At 48.1% G+C, this 23,796-nt stretch overlaps 1 protein-coding gene across 1 annotated transcript in view; it reads left to right on the top strand.

Moving 5' to 3' along the window:
• The window catches only part of znf831 (zinc finger protein 831), a 39,920-nt gene extending 17,655 nt beyond the window's left edge, over positions 1-22,265 (top strand). Inside the window, exons 4-6 of the mRNA XM_031894368.1 lie at positions 2,831-2,967; positions 17,721-17,839; positions 19,998-22,265. Coding sequence (XP_031750228.1) covers positions 2,831-2,967; positions 17,721-17,839; positions 19,998-20,729 — 988 coding nt within the window. The 3' untranslated portion in view covers positions 20,730-22,265. The remainder of the gene's footprint in view (positions 1-2,830; positions 2,968-17,720; positions 17,840-19,997) is intronic.
• The last annotated feature ends 1,531 nt before the right edge of the window (positions 22,266-23,796 follow it).

Genomic DNA, 23,796 nt, shown 5'->3' on the forward strand with positions numbered 1-23,796 from the left:
CTCCTCGCCCCCCATACCCTCCCTCAGTTCCGCCAGCAGGTTTGGGCACTGTTTCTGGACGTTATGCCAGGCGTCGGGGCAATCCCGGTGTGCGTGGCCCAGTTTCAGGCAGAGATTGCACCTAATGGTGACACAGTCCTTGCTTGGGTGTCCCACCTCCCCACAAAAGGCACATTTCTGTACGGTACATTTGCCGGCCAGATGCCTATTGGAGCCGCATTTAAAGCAGACCCGGGGCTGGCCCACATAGAAACACACCCCCCTGTCCTTCCCTAGAAACAGAGAGTTGGGGAGATGTTTCTGCACATGGAGATGAGAGTGCAGTCTCACCTGGACCTTCCACCCCCCTATCCAAAAACCCTCTTCATCATAGATTCTCTTTAAAGGGGAGAGTACCTGGCACTGCCGCTTTAGCCAAAACATCACATCCTCCTCATTTATGGACTCGCTTTTAAAAATAATTGTCACATTTTTAACCTCCGGCTTTGAAACCGGAATAACCTCAAATCCGTTCCACACGGCCGAGCCCCTCTCTCTCTCATACCCCTTCCAAAATTCATCCAGCCCCTGGGGCAACTTAAAGCTCAAGTCAAACTCCGTATCAGTGACAGTGACTAGGGCATAAACATCATCTGGGGTGAAACCCAGGGACTCCTTGATCAGCCTCCTGGCTACGTATCTCCTGCCCGGGAACCCCTCTCTCCCCTGCACCCACTTAATCTTCACTAGGTTCCTCCTCTTGCCCGGCTCTGCCACCTCAGTCTGGGGCAACAAAGCCCTCTCTGCCCCCCTGGTATCACTATTAGTAACAGCATCACTGTAAGATACATTGCCCCCTGTTCCACCAGCCCCCCCATGTACCCCCCTCTCCCCCCTCCCGGGAAATCCATCTCCTTTACTTCCCCCTCTTGAACCAACAGTCTCATTTACCCCATTCCCACTGCCACTCACCCCATTCCCACTGCCACTCACCCCATTCCCACTGCCATCCACCCCATTCCCACTGCCACTCACCCCATTCCCACTGCCATTCACCCCAAACCCACTGCCATTCACCCCAAACCCACTGCCATTCACCCCAAACCCACTGCCATTCACCCCAAACTCACTGCCAATCACCCCATTCCCACTACCATTCACCCCAAACTCACTGCCATTCACCCCATTCCCACTGCCATTCACCCCATTCCCACTGCCACTCACCCCAAACTCACTGCCATTCACCCCATTCCCACTGCCACTCACCCCAAACTCATTGCCATTCACCCCATTCCCACTCAGAGAGAGAGTCTCTGTATGTTGGTGCAGGTCACATGGGGCAGTCTCTGTTACAGTCTGTGAAACTACAGCCTGCTGAGCATCCTGGGAAAAAGGAAAAGTCATTGCTGGTTTGGGCTTATGTGGCTGCTCCATTTGCTGGAAGCTCTCTCTATTCTCACACAGTTCTTGCCCGGGCCCGATTGCCCCCATGGTGCTGCCCATCTCCTGCTCGGTCTCCTCTAGTTCTTTATTAATAAAAGCCAATTCCCTTATTATCTCAGATCTCCTTCCCCCGTTACACAGTCCCAGATCAGCAGCCAAAAGCTCAATCCGTAGCTTTAAATCTCCCTCCTTTCTCTCCAACACAGACATTTTGTGCATAAAGTCAGTGATTCCCTCAGGCTGCGGCCTCTCTCCCCCTTCCCCCTCAGGCTGAGCCGCACACAGTCCCGGCTGCAATGCTCGGCCCTGACAGCCCAGTGAGTTAGTGGCAGGTACCTGTGGGCCGGCGGCCATGTTGGGCTCCTCACTCAGTGCACTTTCAGCAACTTCCATAGCGACAGGGCTCTCCCCCGCTGCTCCCGGCACCTCCATGCTGCCTCTCTCCTGCTCACCGGTCCCAGAGGTCATGGCGCCTGCTTCCTGTTCCTCCCAGGCCTCCGTCCCGCAGCTTCCCGCAGGCACGCCGGCCTGGATTCCCCGGGCAGACTCCCCCACACAGCCAGGTGAGCTAGTTTGAACTTTCCTAGGTGAGGTCTTACGTGCCGGTCGCTTCTTTCTTCCAATCAGCATAGCTTTCTGTGCAGCAGCGCTGTCTGTTATGGCCGCCGCTCCTGCAGCCCTCCTGCTAGAACCCAAGCGGGTCTCCACTCTCCTACCCGATGGGTCACTCATCTTTCCCCTCATTATTAAATTCCAGGGAAAGGGAAAAGTACTGAGCAAAAACCTTTCCCAAATACCCCCCCAGACCCAAAAAAGGGCCTGGGAGTTGCAGCAGCACACACCACCTGCTTGCTCTCAGTATGGGGGTGGAGCTTATTGTGTGCCCAGAACATTCCCTCTCTTTATATTTGTATTTATACATATGGGTAGGGGGTGCCATAGTGTTTCCCTTAGACAGTACAGTATGGGGGTACAGCTTACTGTGCGCCCAGAACATTCCTTCTCTGTATATTTGTATTTATACATATGGGTAGGGGGTGCCATAGTGTTTCCCTTAGACAGTACAGTATGGGGGTACAGCTTATTGTGTGCCCAGAACATTCCTTCTCTGTATATTTGTATTTATACATATGGGTAGGGGGTGCCATAGTGTTTCCCTTAGACAGTACAGTATGGGGGTACAGCTTATTGTGTGCCCAGAACATTCCCTCTCTTTATATTTGTATTTATACATATGGGTAGGGGGTGCCATAGTGTTTCCCTTAGACAGTACAGTATGGGGGTACAGCTTATTGTGTGCCCAGAACATTCCTTCTCTGTATATTTGTATTTATACATATGGGTAGGAGGTGCCATAGTGTTTCCCTTGCATAAATCTATTTTGAACATTGGGCCTGATTCTGTGTAGGGGCAGTGCCATTGCTCAGGGAAAACGGAGAGTTTTTGGAGCCAATAGGCTGCGGCGATGCAGAAATGTTTCACATCACGTGACGAAGCAAAGCCACAACCAGAAGAAGTTCAGCTCTCCTTCTCACTGGGACACAGGTAAGCTTCCCAGATGTCCCACATTGTGGTGGGATAGGGGCCACACAAGCCCGGGGCATGTAACATATGGGGTTGTTTTTATTTGGATGCATGAAGGGAGTGGGGAGGCTAAGCCATATAGTTTGGAGTTGGGCAAGGCTAAGGGGTTTGGTTAGGGCAGGGCTGTCCAACTGGAGCCGGATGTGGCCTCCAAAGATTATGGCCCCATAGAGGCCCCATAGACATATGACATCAATTAATTTAATTTATAACTTAGAGAGGTCCCTAACCTGAGTATTAAGGTCAAGGAGTCTCCAGGACCAGTTAAGCATAGAGTGTCCTTCTCTCCTACACACCTTTATATATATATATATATATTAAACCTTACATGTCTAATTGTCATTGTCTAATTAGAATTGCCATTGGTTCAGTCCCAATAGGAAAGACAGAGGGCTGCTTGTCCTGCCCCTAGCAACAGGTAGAATGGACCTAAATGAAAAAGTACTGACCCATAGATGTATAGCCCTGCCCCTGATCCACCCCAGTCATGCCCATTATACCAACCCCCACTCACTATCCACCTTCTGTCCCACAAACCCTACCCCCTTAATTACCCATAAATTACATTTTACATGGGGTCCCTGGCTGCAGTACCCCCTGTAACCCCCTGATGGCAGCCTTGTAACTGTACATTAAACACATCCATGTAAAGTAACATGAACCAAACCCCATTCTAGTGCTCACTTCCCGGAGATATGGCCAACCGATGGCGCTTAGGGCTTTGCCAGTGCCCCCCCTACTGGCCCTCCATTCTTATGTGGATAAGAATATTTTGATGGGGCAATCATTTGACCTAAAGCCTTCCGTTAACTCATAGTAGGAGATAGGGGAGTCTATTTATGTTGTTTGTGCATTTGAGAGGCACGGACGTGAAGTCGTATTAATATAATGGAGTAGTGATATATAGAAACCAGAGGAATATTTCACAAATTCTAGTCCAATGTTATGAGGGGAGGTTGGTTTGGGTCCCAAGTGATGAGGCCCCCTTGGGAGTGCTCCAATCTTTTAGCTAGGAAGGCTAGAGGCTTCCAATCTTTATCACCAAAGGCAAACATTTTACTAGTACAGGTATGGGATCCCTCATCCGGAAACCCATTATCCAGAAAGGTCTGAATTACGGAAAGCCCGTCTCCCATAGACTCCATTTTAATCAAATAATACAGAATTTTAAAACTGATTTCCTTTTTCTCTGTAATAATAAAACAGTACCTGTACTTGATCCCAACTAAGATATAATTACCCCTTATTGGGGCAGAACAGCCCTATTGGGTTTATTTAATGGTTAAATGATTCCCTTTTCTCTGTAATAATAAAACAGTACCTGTACTTGATCCCAACTAAGATATAATTACCCCTTATTGGGGCAGAACAGCCCTATTGGGTTTATTTAATGGTTAAATGATTCCCTTTTCTCTGTAATAATAAAACAGTACCTGTACTTGATCCCAACTAAGATATAATTACCCCTTATTGGGGCAGAACAGCCCTATTGGGTTTATTTCATGGTTAAATGATTCCCTTTTCTCTGTAATAATAAAACAGTACCTGTACTTGATCCCAACTAGGATATAATTACCCCTTATTGGGGCAGAACAGCCCTATTGGGTTTATTTCATGGTTAAATGATTCCCTTTTCTCTGTAATAATAAAACAGTACCTGTACTTGATCCCAACTAAGATATAATTACCCCTTATTGGGGCAGAACAGCCCTATTGGGTTTATTTCATGGTTAAATGATTCCCTTTTCTCTGTAATAATAAAACAGTACCTGTACTTGATCCCAACTAAGATATAATTACCCCTTATTGGATGATAAACAATGTTTATGTTTTATTGATTTTTTTAGTAGACTTAAGGTATGGAGATCCAAATAACGGAAAGACCCCTTATCCGGAATATCCTTGGTCCTGAGCATTCTGGATAATGAGTCCTATACCTGTATTATTATTACTAACATGTATTTATTAAGCGCCGACATATTCCGCAGCGCTGTACGATAGACGGGCGCATACACTGAAGATACAGATTCCATACAACCGATGAAGAAGAAAAGCTGCTTTTGGTTAAGTCCATCCAAAGCAGGTCAATCTGTGAACCCAAATTAGGACTGCCGGTCCGGATAATCATTATATAATTGTTCGGATCTTGTTACTTCCTGTTGTAGTTCATTCGTGGATCTTTAGCAGATGTTCTACCTTCGGCAGCTGAGGTTGTTACGTCTATGAGTGGCCTCAAAGCAGGTGTTTATTTATGAAATCTTGGCTCGGGGGCATAAAACCCAGGTGTACGGCCGAACAGAGCCTCCTGTAGGCTGCCGGTCAACATAGGGACTACCAAATAGCCAATCACAGCTCTTATTTGGTAACCCCAGGGACATTATTCATGCTTATGTTGCTCCCCAACTTAAATGTGGCTCAGGGGTATTAAAAACTTTGGGGATCCCCACTCTTAAGGTTCAGCAGTCCTATAACAGTAATGATCCAGGCCTTCAGAGTTGTGCACCCCATCTTGGATTTTGCTAGGAGAGTCTTACCCCTATGTGTAATAAGTAACCAGTAACCAATGGGTTATTGCTTCTGGGCAAACTGGGGGACATTGGTTGCTTGAAACACAAGGCACTTATTGGGTTTGTATGCCTCGTGGCAGGTAACCAATGAAAGTTATAGTATTGGCAAAGGCCGTAGGCCAATTTAGCCATCTAGGTTTGAAGATAGAAGCAAAATGGCAGGGTAGCGCTTGGCAATTTACGTATCTCCAACAGTCTGGTTGGGTCTGAGGACTTCTTCTAAGTCTGGTATCAGTCCACGTCGATGAATCGTCTAGAGCAGGGATCCCCAACCAGTGGCTCAGGGGGCAACATGTTGCTCACCAACCCCTTTGATGTTGCTCTCAGTGGCCTCAAAGATGGAGGCAAGTTTTGGAGGCATTCGTGGATCTTTAGCAGATGTTCTACCTTCGGCAGCTGAGGTTGTTAGCCATCTAGGTTTGAAGATAGAAGCAAAATGGCAGGGTAGCGCTTGGCAATTTATGTATCTCCAACAGTCTGGTTGGGCCTGAGGACTTCTTCTAAGTCTGGTATCAGTCCACGTCGATGCATCGTCTAGAGCAGGGATCCCCAACCAGTGGCTCAGGGGGCAACATGTTGCTCACCAACCCCTTTGATGTTGCTCCCAGTGGCCTCAAAGATGGAGGCAAGTTTTGGAGGCATAAAGACCATGTGTACTGCTAAACAGAACCTCTAGTAGTCTGCCAGTCCACATTGGGCTATTAATTAACCAATCTGTGTCCTTATTGGTCACCTACTAGGAAAGTTTTTGTGCCTATGTTGCTCCCCAGCTTTTTTTCATTGAAATGTTGGTCATGAGTAAAAAAGGTTGGGGATCCCTGGTCTAGAGTCAAGAAAATCATCTTCTAGAATCTGAAATGTGTTTCCAGCCTCCATTTTGGGTTTTGCCGGATACGCGTTGGGTGTCTATGACCATAATAGGGCTATGTTACTGGAAACTTATGGAGTAATCTGGGTACAAAGAGTTCATGGATCCATTATGTGCAAATATGCCGCCATATTGAAAAGTAGCCATGGCTGTACCCCTTAGAGGCCTGTTGGTTCCCCAAGACCCAACGTTGTAGCTCCATGGAGAAGTGGGAGAGTTGCTGGAGCCATTTCTCAGCGACATCCAATGGTGATTATTTTCTATACCCAGAAATGACCCCCATTGGGCAGAGGAGTTGATCAATGCCACCATCAGTGGTAGCGCAGTAGCACCCAGTAAATCACTGCACAGGTGCTTTTGGGTGCAACAAGGTGCAACTGTTTTCATGTTCGTTTAGCCGCCAGTTAGAAGTTGACGTTTAGTGGCAGCTGGAGGGCCACCGGTGTCCACCCCAGGATTAGTGAAATGATGTTTTTATCCTATAATTCAGAGAGGCTTGTCCTGTTCCAAGTACCTGATAGCAATAATTTCCCAGCTTTTCAGGAAGGGGGGGAAATTGGAAGCAGAAGGAATGGCAGTTACCACTGAAAACATTGTCTGCGTCGACAGCTCCGAAGACAAGAGGACTGGTTTGAATTATTGGGGCCCCCGCTGCAGGGGGATGGGGGTGCCCCACAGATTTCCTTCCTCCCGGCAATCTTTAATGCTGACAGGTTTCCCAGTGCCTTTTATTATGGACAAGTTCCCCTGTTCTGCTCGGCGCAATCATCTTTATTGTTTCATGTGCAGGAATTCCGCTGATCAGATGCAGGTGGAGCCGGCGTGACGCACGCGGGAATCTGGTTAAAGGAAGATGGAGCGCGGTTCCCATAGATAGAAACACAGTATAATTCTCTGCGCCCTATATCCCCCCAGGCATCCATGTTTCTGTGGCTACTGGTCCAACTCGGCCCATTTCCTAACAGAATAAGGCGGGGTCGGACTGGGCCGGTGGGACACTGGGAAATAACCCGGTTGGCCGTGTTCCTAGTGGACCTGGGGGTTCCTGATGGCCCTGCCCATTGCCCTCACCAGTTACTGCCAATCCCAGCGATCCCCGCATCCAGAACTGTGGATTATGGAGTGGGGTCCGGTGTGCTGCCTCGGGGTGGTGGGGGGAGCAAGAGGTCAGAACTGGGGTAGGGGCCCCCTGGCAGCAGTCTGGTGGGCCCCTGACACCCCAGTCCGACACTGTGTTAAGACTAAAGCCAGACAGTTATATGTGCATTTATATTGCCTACAGCAGCCATATTGTTTGCCCGTCCCATAGGGATGCCACGTGGCTACTATTACACTGGCCGAGCCGTTACACCTGCCAGGACCGGGGACAGTATTAAGCTGGATGGCAAATGGGTGTCACTGACCCCGGCAGCCAAAAACTATTGCTCAGCTGCCTCTACCTCATCTGCCCCCTTTTGTCACTGCCCCCCCATATTTCAGAAGGTGGCCACCCTACAACCCCTTGATTTGATGGAGCCGTCATCTATGATCCGGATTCTTTGACCTGCTCCCAAGCTAAAAAGAATATAATATTTACTATAATCTTGCAGGAACAGCTTGAGCCGGATTTTATTAAGTGGCCGGAAGAAACCCACCCTTAATCTGAGCGCGGCCCGACATTTCTCCCTCGGACCCTGTTGCGCGGGGATAGAAACCTGACACTCTGATAACACTGGATCCTTATGGACTAATATTTGGAGTCTGTCTGGGCAAAGTGTATGGGAATATGATTTCTGGTTCTGGGAGGTAAATCAGCACCTTGTGTGTCGGCACCAGAGGCCCATTGGGGAACCGGAGCGCTGGGAAGGGGCGTCCCAAGCACATAAGCACTTGCCCCCTTGAGGTTCTGGGAAGGAAAGAAATGGCTACTGGGGAAGTCTTATAATATGTGGGTATAGCCGGGTCTGGACTGGGAGTCAAAATAGACCCTGATAGAGACCCCAGTACCCAGAGGCACAAACAGCCCCCCCCCCAGCCCAATAAATAGTGACTGTCTGTGGCACCTTACAGCCCCCTGGCATTCCCAGTACCCAGAGGCACAAACAGCCCCCCCAGCCCAATAAATAGTGACTGTCTGTGGCACCTTACAGCCCCCCCGGCATTCCTAGTACCCAGAGGCACAAACAGCCCCCCCCCAGCCCAATAAATAGTGACTGTCTGTGGCACCTTACAGCCCCCCTGGCATTCCCAGTACCCAGAGGCACAAACAGCCCCCCCAGCCCAATAAATAGTGACTGTCTGTGGCACCTTACAGCCCCCCTGGCATTCCCAGTACCCAGAGGCACAAACAGCCCCCCCCCAGCCCAATAAATAGTGACTGTCTGTGGCACCTTACAGCCCCCCTGGCATTCCCAGTACCCAGAGGCACAAACAGCCCCCCCCCAGCCCAATAAATAGTGACTGTCTGTGGCACCTTACAGCCCCCCTGGCATTCCCAGTACCCAGAGGCACAAACAGCCCCCCCAGCCCAATAAATAGTGACTGTCTGTGGCACCTTACAGCCCCCCCTGGCATTCCCAGTACCCAGAGGCACAAACAGCCCCCCCCCAGCCCAATAAATAGTGACTGTCTGTGGCACCTTACAGCCCCCCCCCCCGGCATTCCCAGTACCCAGAGGCACAAACAGCCCCCCCCCAGCCCAATAAATAGTGACTGTCTGTGGCACCTTACAGCCCCCCCTGGCATTCCCAGTACCCAGAGGCACAAACAGCCCCCCCAGCCCAATAAATAGTGACTGTCTGTGGCACCTTACAGCCCCCCTGGCATTCCCAGTACCCAGAGGCACAAACAGCCCCCCCCCAGCCCAATAAATAGTGAGTGTCTGTGGCACCTTACAGCCCCCCTGGCATTCCCAGTACCCAGAGGCCACCCAGCCAGTTTTTCACTGGCCTAGTCGGTAAAATACCAGCCAGGGCCAGGGCTGGTATTACACATTTACCGGCAATGGAGTTGCCCAGTATATTTGTAATAACGTGCCCCCCAACCCACCTACTATCTCCTCTCCCAGCTCCCTTTATAGCCCACCATATACACTATTTCTCCTCAAATATGGCCCACTGACATCTTACCCCATCCCTGTTTACATCATAACTCCACCCCTGACATCATGGACCCACCCCCAATTGACCTGCCCCCTGCCCAGGCCGGTAAGTGGAGACCTGAGATATGGCAACCCTAGGCCCGACCCATTGTGCCATAGAGGCACCTGTATACCATAAACATGCATAACATATACTATTTTAGGATCCGGCCGAACCCCAAATCCAGTGCCGGGGGTCATTAGGATCGTTAGTAATTGCCCATTGAGCCTGTTTCGGAGAGAATTTCCAAATCCCGGAATACAGGGGCTCCTTGTTACTGAGGCTGCTGGGAGCTGCCATATCGGATTCCGGCTGATAATGGCGGCGCGGCGGGGGCATCACTTCTTGCAAATGTATCCGCCGGAACGTTCCCCCCATCTCACGTTGCACAAAGGAATTCCCTGAGCATTCCCAGGAAATTGTAATTACTATGGGACAAGGCTATTATGGCCTGGGAAATTCCGCTTCAGAGATGGTTCTGGTTAGAAGGAAAATTCTTTCCTGATGAAATGATAGTAAATTACCGAATCTTTCTCTCGACTTCACGGCCAAACGGCGCGGAAATGTCATAACAGCTCCTGCTTTCAGTTAGGGCAGAAATGTTACCTGCCGAGTCGCTCCTGGGTACCCCTCGCTGCACTGCGGCGCCCCGCTGTACTGGGGTATCATTTCCCCAACACCTGACCCATAACCCACGGTTATTTACTGCTTTCCCTATCGGATGGGAATTCACAGCCAGTAGGGGTTTTACTACAAGGAGTGAAGGGTTTTAGGTTCCTGAGAAATAACACATCTGTAATAAGGGTTCCCATATGCTTCCCATCATATCCGCACCGAAATGTATTGTAGTGATTTGTATTGTAGCAAAAAGTTGTTTAACTGCAACTATCAGAACCTTATGACAAACTCAGTCTGGGAAAATGCTATGGTAGCAGCTACTATAGGCACCATCTCTCCCTACTATACCTGCTATCCCACAGCCCCAGTCCCTTCCCAGAGGCTATTATCCCCCCACTGCTACTATAGGCACCATCTCTCCCTACTATACCTGCTATCCCACAGCCCCAGTCCCTTCCCAGAGGCTATTATCCCACTGCTACTATAGGCACCATCTCTCCCTACTATACCTGCTATCCCACAGCCCCAGTCCCTTCCCCGAGGCTATTATCCCCCCCACTGCTACTATAGGCACCATCTCTCCCTACTATACCTGCTATCCCACAGCCCCAGTCCCTTCCCAGAGGCTATTATCCCACTGCTACTATAGGCACCATCTCTCCCTACTATACCTGCTATCCAACAGCCCCAGTCCCTTCCCAGAGGCTATTATCCCCCCACTGCTACTATAGGCACCATCTCTCCCTACTATACCTGCTATCCCACAGCCCCAGTCCCTTCCCAGAGGCTATTATCCCCCCACTGCTACTATAGGCACCATCTCTCCCTACTATACCTGCTATCCCACAGCCCCAGTCCCTTCCCAGAGGCTATTATCCCCCCACTGCTACTATAGGCACCATCTCTCCCTACTATACCTGCTATCCCACAGCCCCAGTCCCTTCCCAGAGGCTATTATCCCCCCACTGCTACTATAGGCACCATCTCTCCCTATTATAGCTGCTATCCCACAGCCCCAGTCCCTTCCCAGAGGCTATTATCCCCCCACTGCTACTATAGGCACCATCTCTCCCTACTATACCTGCTATCCCACAGCCCCAGTCCCTTCCCAGAGGCTATTATCCCCCCACTGCTACTATAGGCACCATCTCTCCCTACTATACCTGCTATCCCATAGCCCCAGTCCCTTCCCAGAGGCTGTTACTAGTAAAATGAATGGATTTTCTCTTGTGGTTTCAAACACATACAATATATCCTGGATGGTATCCAATTTGTGCTGTTCTACTAATATTTTTTTTTACAGTTTCACAGCCCATTTCCCGTGCTTTCAGTAGAAATGTTCATTTTCAGACCCCATGCCAGTTAGTACAAGCTGCTGAGAAATCATTCACTGAAACCCATAGTGACACTGATTATAAACAAGGCAGAAGGTTATATAAACACTTTCCATGGTAGTTTAGTCTTTTCCACCTACTGACCCTTATTTTTTGAGACAAAAAGGTTTAAGATGAAATTATGTCGGAAGGATTGTGTATCCTACTCTTTGCTTAACCGGCAGCGATGAGAGAGATTTTACCAGGGGATGAGTAGGTTCCCTCTAAGGAGAGACAGGTGGAGTTCTGTTCTGTTCTAGGTAAGTTCTAGGTGAAGCGGCACTGATAAGAGGCAGTTAGATATCAGCGCCTGAATGTCAGAGGTTAATTAAAGATTATCTAAAATATCTGGATCTATATCCAGATAGGCTTGGGGTAACAGTCACCCTGCTATAGTTCCAGGGGTACCCAGGGCACAAATAAGCACTCACCCCAAATCCCCCCCTAACTGGCCTTCAGGCTGGGCCCCTTAAGCCCATAACAAGGTTACAGATATATAGAAACATTGGGGTAACAGTCACCCCGCTATAGTTCCAGGGGTACCCAGGCCACAAATAAGCACTCACCCCAATTCCCCCCCTAACTGGCCTTCAGGCTGGCCCCCCTTAGCCCATAACAAGGTTACAGATATATAGAAACATTGGGGTAACAGTCACCCCGCTATAGTTCCAGGGGTACCCAGGGCACAAATAAGCACTCACCCCAAATCCCCCCCTAACTGGCCTTCAGGCTGGGCCCCCTTAGCCCATAACAAGGTTACAGATATATAGAAACATTGGGGTAACAGTCACCCCGCTATAGTTCCAGGGGTACCCAGGGCACAAATAAGCACTCACCCCAAATCCCCCCCTAACTGGCCTTCAGGCTGGGCCCCCTTAGCCCATAACAAGGTTACAGATATATAGAAACATTGGAGTAACAGTCACCCCGCTATAGTTCCAGGGGTACCCAGGGCACAAATAAGCACTCACCCCAAATCCCCCCTAACTGGCCTTCAGGCTGGGCCCCTTAGCCCATAACAAGGTTACAGATATATAGAAACATTGGGGTAACAGTCACCCAGCTATAGTTCCAGGGGTACCCAGGGCACAAATAAGCACTCATCCCAAATCCCCCCCTAACTGGCCTTCAGGCTGGGCCCCCTTAGCCCATAACAAGGTTACAGATATATAGAAACATTGGGGTAACAGTCACCCCGCTATAGTTCCAGGGGTACCCAGGGCACAAATAAGCACTCACCCCAAATCCCCCCTAACTGGCCTTCAGGCTGGGCCCCCTTAGCCCATAACAAGGTTACAGATATATAGAAACATTGGGGTAACAGTCACCCCGCTATAGTTCCAGGGGTACCCAGGGCACAAATAAGCACTCACCCCAAATCCCCCCCTAACTGCCCTTCAGGCTGGGCCCCCTTAGCCCATAACAAGGTTACAGATATATAGAAACATTGGGGTAACAGTCACCCTGCTATAGTTCCAGGGGTACCCAGGGCACAAATAAGCACTCACCCCAAATCCCCCCTAACTGGCCTTCAGGCTGGGCCCCCTTAGCCCATAACAAGGTTACAGATATATAGAAACATTGGGGTAACAGTCACCCTGCTATAGTTCCAGGGGTACCCAGGGCAAAAATAAGCACTCACCCTGTACTGCCAGATTTAGCCACAAGGGGCTGATGTCCTAAGGTTTTTGCCCTAGGCACGGGCCTCAGCTGCTTACGTAGTAGCTCCAACACAGAGCTGCGATGTGCTACTGTGCCATCTGTACCTACTTTGATCAACCAAAAACATTATTTTTATTATTTATTATAATTGGCACCATGGTATATATAAACTTGGTGAAAAATATAGGGTTGGTTGAGATTCCTCTGAAGGAGCAAGCGTTAGGGAAGACCTTATAAAGACACTTTTGGCTGCCGTCTGGCAATCTTTATATATTATTGGTCCCACTGGGTCAGCATAAAGTCATGTGGATGATAATTCTTTTAATTCTTTGTAGACTGCCTAAAATAATATTCTCACACTTCAGATTGGCAGGAAACGAGCATTACATGGTAAAGAACATGCCTGGAACTGGAATGTTCACATGCACCGACTGCTCCGTACGATGCACTTTGGGTCAATCAGTGCAAACCGTCTCCATGTAAAACTGGGCCAGCAAGATTCCAGGCAGCATTAGCAATTAGTACTTATACAGAAGAGAGAAGGCAGAAGGTCTCAGAGAAACAAACCATTTGTCTTGGAAGCACATTCTTGTCTGTGTTTTGTGCAATATTTTGGCCTCATCAAGTGTAGATTAAGTTTAATGTGCTAAAGTAACTGCCAGGAACATACACAACGTATGTGGTAAGAACACAAAACTTGGCCAAGATAGATCTGGTCTTGGGGCCCCTCAAATCATGAGTTATAGGTAGGAGAGGTGCAGGAAAACTTAGTATTGCACCATACATATATCCAAGATGGGTACAGTTTGGCACAATATATGCCAAGATGGGGATTAAAGGGAAGGATGAAGACAGATCGGAGAGATGGTGACCATAGGAGAAGATTGCAACAGTAGAGCAATATAAAGACACACTAGAGCAAGATGGAGACAGTATGGGAACAAGGAGACAATATGGGAAGAAGGAGACAGTAGGGCAAGATGGAGACAGTATGGGAACAAGGAGACAATATTGGAAGAAGGAGACAGTAGGGCAAGATGAAGACAGTAGGACAAGATGGTGACAGTAGGGCAAGATGGAGACAGTAGAGCAAGATGGAGACAGTAGAACAAGATGGAGACAGTATGGGAATATGGAAACAGTAGGACAAGATGGAGACAGTATGGGAAGATGGAGGGAGACAGTATGGGAATATGGAAACAGTAGGACAAGATGGAGACATAAGAGTAAAAAGACATTAGGGCAACAGTGGGGCAAAACAGTGATAGGATATCTCAGCAGGATGATGATGCTAACACTTAATATCAAGGCTGTAGCCCATCTGTTGTTGTTAAAGTTCAACTTGCATCTAGCACTGACCTATTTAAACAAATAAGTCCAACCCCAAGCAATGACAGGCCTTGTTGAGAGAATTCAAGCACTGATTTACCCACAGGAGGCTCTACAAAAGCCTGGGTGCCGTAGGATGGGTGCCACATGATCATACAATTAACCCTGCCAATGCAGTGATCGTGTGAATCTCAGATATACAGATTCTTATCTCTGCGCTTTTGTGTGGACTTGGTGCCCCTTTGCTCAGCACTGATTGGTGCAAGGTTTTTTCCATTGCCCCATATTATAACGTTTTTGGCTTCTGATCAAACAAAGGTTATCATGGCACGACAGTTACAGGTCTGTTACGCAGCACGGTGCCTTTATATGACCAGACTGTAACATTTAGAATTATCTAGTAAATCTCTCCCTACACAAAGAGACCCTCGCCTTTATTATTAAACTGGACTTTGATGTCTCAGTTCTTGGTATTTACCTCTTTATACTGAGACAAATTGCAGACTTCATTTACTCATCCCTTTGAAAAACCAAAATAAAAGGAATGTAGCCCAGATGCATCGTTGGGTTATGGCTGAGTTGGGTACCCCAAAAAGTGGCTACTGAATCATTCAAGTTCTGCACAGGAGGTAGTGGTACCCCTGCCAGGCTTTATTCTTGCCCTGTTACTTTTAGTGGAGTTGGAATAAAGACTGAGCTTTTTATTTGTTCTCTTTTATTTGCTGCTGGCCCGGAATTTGCTACAGAACCACTCGCCCAACTCATAGAGCAGCCACCCACTGTAGATCCCTGGCTATTTTTCTGAGGGTCTTTAGTTGGGGATTGTGTGTGACCACAAGAGGAACCCGATTTTTTCAGGTTTTCGTTTGTATTGTAGAAGTTGGCTTCGGGGAGTCCTGGTGGTTATATGAATCCCACAATCCTTGGGTTGGAGCCCCTGGTGATGAAGTTTGCTTTGAGGGTTTTGAGGTGGTGATGCCTTTCACCTTGGGTATAGGGGGCAGTAACAGTGAGTATGGGGGGCAGTAACAGTGAGTATGGGGGGCAGTTTTGGGCTCCAGTCCTTAAGAAGGATATTAATGAGCTGGAGAGAGTGCAGAGACTGCAACTAAACTGGTAAAGGGGATGGAAGGGTTAAACTATGAGGTTAGACTGTCGGGGTTGGGGTTGTTTTGTCTGGAAAAAAGGCGCATGCGAGGGGACATGATTAATAGTACATTTAAGGGGATTATAGGCAGATAGGGGGTGTTCTTTTTTTCCCATAAATACGATTAGCACACCAAAGGCCCCCCCTTTTGATTAGAGGGGCAGAACTTTCATTTGAAGCAGCGTAGGGGGTTCCTCATGGTGAAGGCAGTGAGGGGGTTGGGGAATGCCCTGCCGGGGGATGTTGGGTAGGGGGTTCCTCATGGTGAGGGCAGGGAGGGGGTTGGGGAATGCCCTGCCGGGGGTTGTTGGGTAGGGGGTTCCTCATGGTGAAGGCAGTGAGGGGGTTGGGGAATGCCCTGCCGGGGGATGTTGGGTAGGGGGTTCCTCATGGTGAAGGCAGTGAGGGGGTTGGGGAATGCCCTGCCGGGGGATGTTGGGTAGGGGGTTCCTCATGGTGAGGGCAGGGAGGGGGTTGGGGAATGTCCTGCCGGGGGTTGTTGGGTAGGGGGTTCCTCATGGTGAGGGCAGGGAGGGGGTTGGGGAATGTCCTGCCGGGGGTTGTTGGGTAGGGGTTCCTCATGGTGAGGGCAGTGAGGGGGTTGTTGGGTAGGGGGTTCCTCATGGTGAGGGCAGTGAGGGGGTTGGGGAATGCCCTGCTGGGGGTTGTTGTGTAGGGGGTTCCTCATGGTGAGGGCAGTGAGGGGGTTGGGGAATGCCCTGCCGGGGGATGTTGGGTAGGTGGTTCCTCACGGTGAGGGCAGTGAGGGGGTTGGGGAATGCCCTGCCGGGGGATGTTGGGTAGGGGTTTCCTCACGGTGAGGGCAGTGAGGGGGTTGGGGAATGCCCTGCCGGGGGATGTTGGGTAGGGGGTTCCTCACGGTGAGGGCAGTGAGGGGGTTGGGGAATGCCCTGCCGGGGGATGTTGGGTAAGGGGTTCCTCACGGTGAGGGCAGTGAGGGGGTTGGGGAATGCCCTGCTGGGGGATGTTGGGTAGGGGGTTCCTCACGGTGAGGGCAGTGAGGGGGTTGGGGAATGCCCTGCCGGGGGATGTTGGGTAAGGGGTTCCTCACGGTGAGGGCAGTGAGGGGGTTGGGGAATGCCCTGCCGGGGGATGTTGGGTATGGGGTTCCTCACGGTGAGGGCAGTGAGGGGGTTGGGGAATGCCCTGCCGGGGGATGTTGGGTAGGGGGTTCCTCACGGTGAAGGGGGTACCTCAAGGTATCGTTAGCCAATAAAAGTACAGTTAGTTATCCAATAAAGCTATAGTTAGCCAATAAAGCTATAGTTAGTTAGCCAATAAAGCTATAGTTAGCCAATAAAGGTATAGTCAGTTAGGCAATAAAGCTATAGTTAGTTAGCCAATAAAGCTATAGTTAGCCAGTAAAGGTATAGTTAGCCAATAATGGTATTGTTAGGCAATAAAAGTATAGTTAGTTAGCCAATAAGGCTATAGTTAGCCAATAAAGGTATAGTTAGCCAATAAGGCTATAGTTAGCCAATAAAGGTATAGTTAGCCAATAAAGGTATAGTTAGCCAATAAAGCTATAGTTAGCCAATAAAGCTATAGTTAGCCAATAAAGGTATAGTTAGTTAGCCAATAACCACCTTCATCGTTTATTCCAGAGGGGTTGTCCTGTAACATTTTGCTTGGCCAACACGGCACAATAACTTTTCCTGCATCTACAATGAAAGAGCGTGAGTGAATATTGGCTGCCAGAGGCAACACGTGGGGAGCAACAGGGGGTCCCACTATGGGGGCTGAGAAACAAATGTCTCACTCAGAAAAGATTTTCAAAGAAAAAAGAGGAAAATTAAAGAAAAATGAGAAATATTAACCAGGGCAAAACCATAAAAAGGAGTCAGTAAATAAAAACAGCTTTTGGTGGCCTGGAATGTTGGCTTTAGGTGAAAGAAAACAGAAGGGGGTGAGGGATGGAGAGGATGGATCTTCTGGTGACTAAGAAACTTACTAACAACATGTTTTTGGACTTGGTCATTGGTTCTAATTTCACCAATTTTTTTTTTGCAGCCGAAGGTTTTAATAAGATGAGACCTTCCCGAAGGAAAGCAACAGCAGGCAAATGTGGAGAGCAGAGGGCAGATGTTCAGCACCGCCCTGCACCGTACAGGCAGAATGTGGAAGCAGAGGTAGATAGTCCTCAACTGCAAAGTCTTCTACGTCTCATGGGTGCCTTTAGCAGGAATGGCCTACGGGCTGTTAGTTCAACATTATATATTAGTTTAATGGCCACTCAAGGGCTGCAACATTGATATAAAGTGTTACTATCACCATCTGGTCTTACTGCTGCTACCTTGTTCTACTGGCCTCCATCGTGAACTGCTATGCCTCCATCTTCTATTACCACCTTCTCCTACTGTCACCAGTTTGTTGCTATCTCCTTATGACCTACAGTCTCCATCATTTTTTACTATTGCCATCTTAACCGACTGTCTCCTGCCCTACAGTTACACTCTTGCCCTGTTTTCACTATTTTGCCCTTCCACTCTCCACACTGTTTTTCCCATATTTTTTTCAAATTAAACCTAAGAAATGTTGCCAGACTCTGGACGTTAGGTGATCACTATTTGGATGGTGAGTGGGAGATAGAACATTGCAAGCCTTGCTAATTGGACCCAGCCCCTAGTTTGGGAATTAAGAGAATATAAGATGAAATGTTTATTAGGTACAAGGAGACCAACAGAGACTGCATAAAAGTAAAGTAGATAATAACAAAGGCATTGCTATAAGGAGTAAAAGAGATCCTATATTGTTTTTAACATACCTGCTTCCATAAAAAGTTGGGGCACTGTGTAAAATGATGCCCAGCTGTCTCCCTCTTGCCCAGCTGTCTATAGATTGCAGTGCTGTTTTAATTTTTGCCTTCTATCGCCATCTTGCTTTACGGTCTCTTTTGAGATGTGTAGCCTAAAGCCTGGCCTGTACTGTACTGTGCTATATTGGCCTTCTGCTACCTTGCCCTTCTTTTGACATTTTGCCTTATTATCTCTATATCCCTCTACTGTCTTCTACTTGTCCAACTGTCTCCATTTTGTCCTACTGCTGCCATCTTGGCAAGCTGTCTCCATATTGTCCTATAGTGTCTTGTAATACTGGCTCCTTCTTGCTATGCTGATGCCATCTTTCTTACTGTCTCCATCCTTCCCTTACTGTCTCCATCCTTCCCTTACTGTCTCCATCCTTCCTTTACTGTCTCCATCCTTCCCTTACATACTCCATTCTTCCCTACTGTCTCCATCCTTCCCTTACTGTCTCCATCCTTCCCTTACTGTCTCCATCCTTCCCTTACTGTCTCCATCCTTCCCTTACTGTCTCCATCCTTCCCTTACTGTCTCCATCCTTCCCTTACATACTCCATTCTTCCCTACTGTCTCCATCCTTCCCTTACTGTCTCCATCCTTCCCTTACTGTCTCCATCCTTCCCTTACATACTCCATTCTTCCCTACTGTCTCCATATTGCCCAGCTGTCTCCATCTTGATGTATCCACCTTGCTGTGCTATCTCCATCCTTCCCTGTGCTCTCCATCCTGCCTGCCAACACTATTTTGCTATATTTGTCATCGTACCCTACTTTCCCTTGCCTTTCCATGCCTTCTCTCCCCCAGTCTTTCTACTTTCGGCTGCCGCACTCCATTGGTATCATGTTATGAGGCCCCTGTTTAATTCTACAAGCATAATAACGCAGAACATGAAGATCACTAAAGAGGTCAAAAACAGGAAAAAATTCCCAAATGCTGAACAGCTCTTCATTTCAAAGCATGGGCTAACATTTCTGTGTAGTGTTATGGCCACTCCGGGAATCTTAAGTTCTTCCACATGTGCTTCATTTGGGCTGCACGGCAGGGGCTTTTCATTACCATCACAAGCAAGAACTAGATTTGTCTTTGTAATTCCATTAGTTTTTATCTCACACCCTCATCCATGTGGATCAGAGACCTCTCGGCTTCTGGGCCTCCACTTGTTTATGAACTACTATTCCCAGGGTGCACTGCTTAGGCAATGGCTGGCCAATCTGTGAGAAACATACTTTAGGAATGCATAAGCATGTCCATCAAGAAAAGGTTGAAGCTGCATTCACTGCACCCCGCATTGCCCCCTGTGTATCACACTGGCCCAATAAACCTAATATAATGTGCCTATGTCTAAACCTATAAAGCGAACACCTAATAAATGATTTTATTGTATATACTTCTCAGATTGTTGTCATTCCTAGCAGATGTTCCACCGCTCCCTATTTTTGGAGGTTGCTGAACATGTGGTCACTGCTGTTTCCTCTCTTCTAACAGGACCATGGAGCAGCCGACCAAGAAAGGCTAAAAACAGATGCTGATGTACCAAATTCAAGGTCGGTTCCTGCTGACATAAGATCAGTTTCCAGTCTAAACTTGGGCACACATTTGGCCGAACCAACACACAGAGTCCATTCAGAACTTTTTCAAAAGACCGGTTTAAATCAGAAGTCTTCTACAGAGAGTAATGATAGTTATACCCAGAAAGGCAATGAGGAGGGGACATCCCACTTTGCTTTCCTAGGGATAAAACTGGAAAATACACAGCAACATCTCGGAGATGCTCTGCCACCAAACCCTATCAGGAAAGTCCTACATAGATCTAAGACCATAGGAAGCAGCTTAGATGGTCAAGCTGTACCGGGCACATTGTCCCACAACATTACTCTTAATGATGCGCCAAGATTATCGCATTATGTTGACTGTGGAACATCCTTGTGCAACACTCATGAGCTCAAAGTTGCCATCTCTCCAACTTCAAAAGGGTCAATTCAAAGTTCTTTAGATTCCAGAACCAGTTGGCTTAAAGAGGAACCTCTGTCCCAGAGTCTGGCAGATCTGGCCAACCCTCAACCACTGCTTTATCAGTCCCAGAAAAAGCTCAGCCTTGAGGTGATGAGGAAACAAACCCGTGTTGACTACAGTGACTCAAGCAGCGACGATGAAGATAGGCTGGTCATTGATGTCCCTCAGCTCATGGCTACTGGAAAACAAGCACAGGCATCGTAACCAGCATTCCCAGAAGGGATCTCTGTGCTATTTTTGATTTTCCAGTAGTAAAACCTACATTTTAGCAAAGGGCAAAACTCTTGGTCAGAAGGCAAAAGGGTCAAGCACCTTCAACGATCAGCGTTAAACCTATGGACAATGAAGGAGTTGAACAAAGAAGCCATAAGTTATAGGGGCCAAAACCTTTTTTGTGGCACAGAAGTTGACCACTGGGACCATGGATGTCCGTCTGGCTGTGGCCAACTGATGCCCTGTCTATGAACTAGGATTCGGTTTGGGATTCAGCCAAGATTTGGCCTTTTTCAACAGGATTTGGCTGAATCCAACCTCTGGCCGAACCAAATCCTTAAAATCACATGACTTTTTGTCACATGAACACAAAAATCTTTCACACCCAGTTGCCTTTGACTTTTCCTTATCCTAATTTTCATATTCAGATTCACAAACGATTTGGGGTTCGGCAGGATCCTAAAATAGTGGATTTGGCCGAACCCCTAATGGACGAATAACGAACCGAATCCTAATTAGCAAATGCTAATTAGGTTTTTCAACTTCTGTGTTTACGTGACAAAGTCACGTGATTTTTAGGAGTTGGATTCGGTGCGGACAGGAGCGTGGATTCGACCAAATCCGAAACCTACCGAAAAAGCCCAAAACTTGGCCGAATCCCGAACCGAATCCCTGATTCGGTGCATCCCTACTATGACCCACTATAGATATGTGTTTCCCATCCCAGAAGTGTGAAGTCTATATATTTTACTACTGTCCAGACACGATACTGACGGACCCAAATGGTACGATCTATAGACGATCTGCTATATTTATACTTATAAATATTGGGCCATTACCGTAGGCCCTTTGTTTCTGACAATTTCTATATATATATTTATAAAGATGTTACCGGGTACAGGCTGGATCCTCTTGCATCAGTTATATTGCTTTAATCATTTCCCTGGTTATCTGCACTCTTTCCCAGAGACTAGAAATTCTGTTTATAGCCAGACAGGAGCAATCAATCCCTGGTGCAGGGAAATGTCAATCTGTTTTCTGCTCTAAGGCCTGGAAAGCCTTTCTGATTGGCTCTCTATTTTTAAAAGAAACGAGACGGGAGGAATCTGTTAGGGCTGTCACTTGTGAATACATGTAGTCACTGTACGACTGATCCGGTCTGTATATTAGGGTTCCCAGGGGCCCAGCGTGGGCCCTAATGATTCCCTTTAATCCAACAGAATTTCCTCCTGCATCAGGGAATAGTAATGGAACGGCTATAATAACATTCCACATACAGGGGGTGTCATCAAACTGCCAGACCCTGACTCTGGGAATTAGGGAGAAGAGAAATGTTATTGAGTCGAAAAAATGTCTCGAAATGATCAACTGTCACATCTCATTCAGGTTTTAAAATAATTTTCTTTAATGTCTTAAAGCTTGAGAAAATGGAAAGCGGAAGACGGTCTGATATTTTTCATTCCAACGGACAATATACACCCCTGTAAAACATGAACCCAATAAAAGGGAGCTACATGTTATTTTCCAGACGACGTGAGATTTACTTTGCTAAATTGGTAAATTGGTCTAAACCTGCGGACTTGGCCCCCAGAGGGGTGCAGAGCAGTAAAGGGAAGGTCAATGCTTTTCATTGGCTTATGTATACCTGAACTTTCAGTGAGCATGTCTCTATGTTTCTATTATTTGTGCCCTGGGTACCCCTGAAACTATAGCGGGGTGACTGTTACCCCAATGTTTCTATATATCTGTAACCTTGTTATGGGCTAAGGGGGCCCAGCCTGAAGGCCAGTTAGGGGGGGATTTGGGGTGAGTGCTTATTTGTGCCCTGGGTACCCCTGGAAACTATAGTGGGGTGACTGTTACCCCAATGTTTCTATATATCTGTAACCTTGTTATGGGCTAAGGGGGCCCAGCCTGAAGGCCAGTTAGGGGGGGATTTGGGGTGAGTGCTTATTTGTGCCCTGGGTACCCCTGAAACTATAGCGGGGTGACTGTTACCCCAATGTTTCTATATATCTGTAACCTTGTTATGGGCTAAGGGGGCCCAGCCTGAAGGCCAGTTAGGGGGGGATTTGGGGTGAGTGCTTATTTGTGCCCTGGGTACCCCTGGAACTATAGCGGGGTGACTGTTACCCCAATGTTTCTATATATCTGTAACCTTGTTATGGGCTAAGGGGGCCCAGCCTGAAGGCCAGTTTAGGGGGGGATTTGGGGTGAGTGCTTATTTGTGCCCTGGGTACCCCTGGAACTATAGTGGGGTGACTGTTACCCCAATGTTTCTATATATCTGTAACCTTGTTATGGGCTAAGGGGCCCAGCCTGAAGGCCAGTTAGGGGGGGATTTGGGGTGAGTGCTTATTTGTGCCCTGGGTACCCCTGAAACTATAGCGGGGTGACTGTTACCCCAATGTTTCTATATATCTGTAACCTTGTTATGGGCTAAGGGGGCCCAGCCTGAAGGCCAGTTAGGGGGGGATTTGGGGTGAGTGCTTATTTGTGCCCTGGGTACCCCTGGAACTATAGCGGGGTGACTGTTACCCCAATGTTTCTATATATCTGTAACCTTGTTATGGGCTAAGGGGGCCCAGCCTGAAGGCCAGTTAGGGGGGGATTTGGGGTGAGTGCTTATTTGTGCCCTGGGTACCCCTGGAACTATAGTGGGGTGACTGTTACCCCAATGTTTCTATATATCTGTAACCTTGTTATGGGCTAAGGGGGCCCAGCCTGAAGGCCAGTTAGGGGGGGATTTGGGGTGAGTGCTTATTTGTGCCCTGGGTACCCCTGGAACTATAGCAGGGGTGACTGTTACCCCAATGTTTCTATATATCTGTAACCTTGTTATGGGCTAAGGGGGCCCAGCCTGAAGGCCAGTTAGGGGGGGATTTGGGGTGAGTGCTTATTTGTGCCCTGGGTACCCCTGGAACTATAGCGGGGTGACTGTTACCCCAATGTTTCTATATATCTGTAACCTTGTTATGGGCTAAGGGGGCCCAGCCTGAAGGCCAGTTAGGGGGGGATTTGGGGTGAGTGCTTATTTGTGCCCTGGGTACCCCTGGAA

The sequence above is a fragment of the Xenopus tropicalis genome, chromosome 10 (assembly GCF_000004195.4).
Source record: "Xenopus tropicalis strain Nigerian chromosome 10, UCB_Xtro_10.0, whole genome shotgun sequence".
Classification (NCBI taxonomy): domain Eukaryota; kingdom Metazoa; phylum Chordata; class Amphibia; order Anura; family Pipidae; genus Xenopus; species Xenopus tropicalis.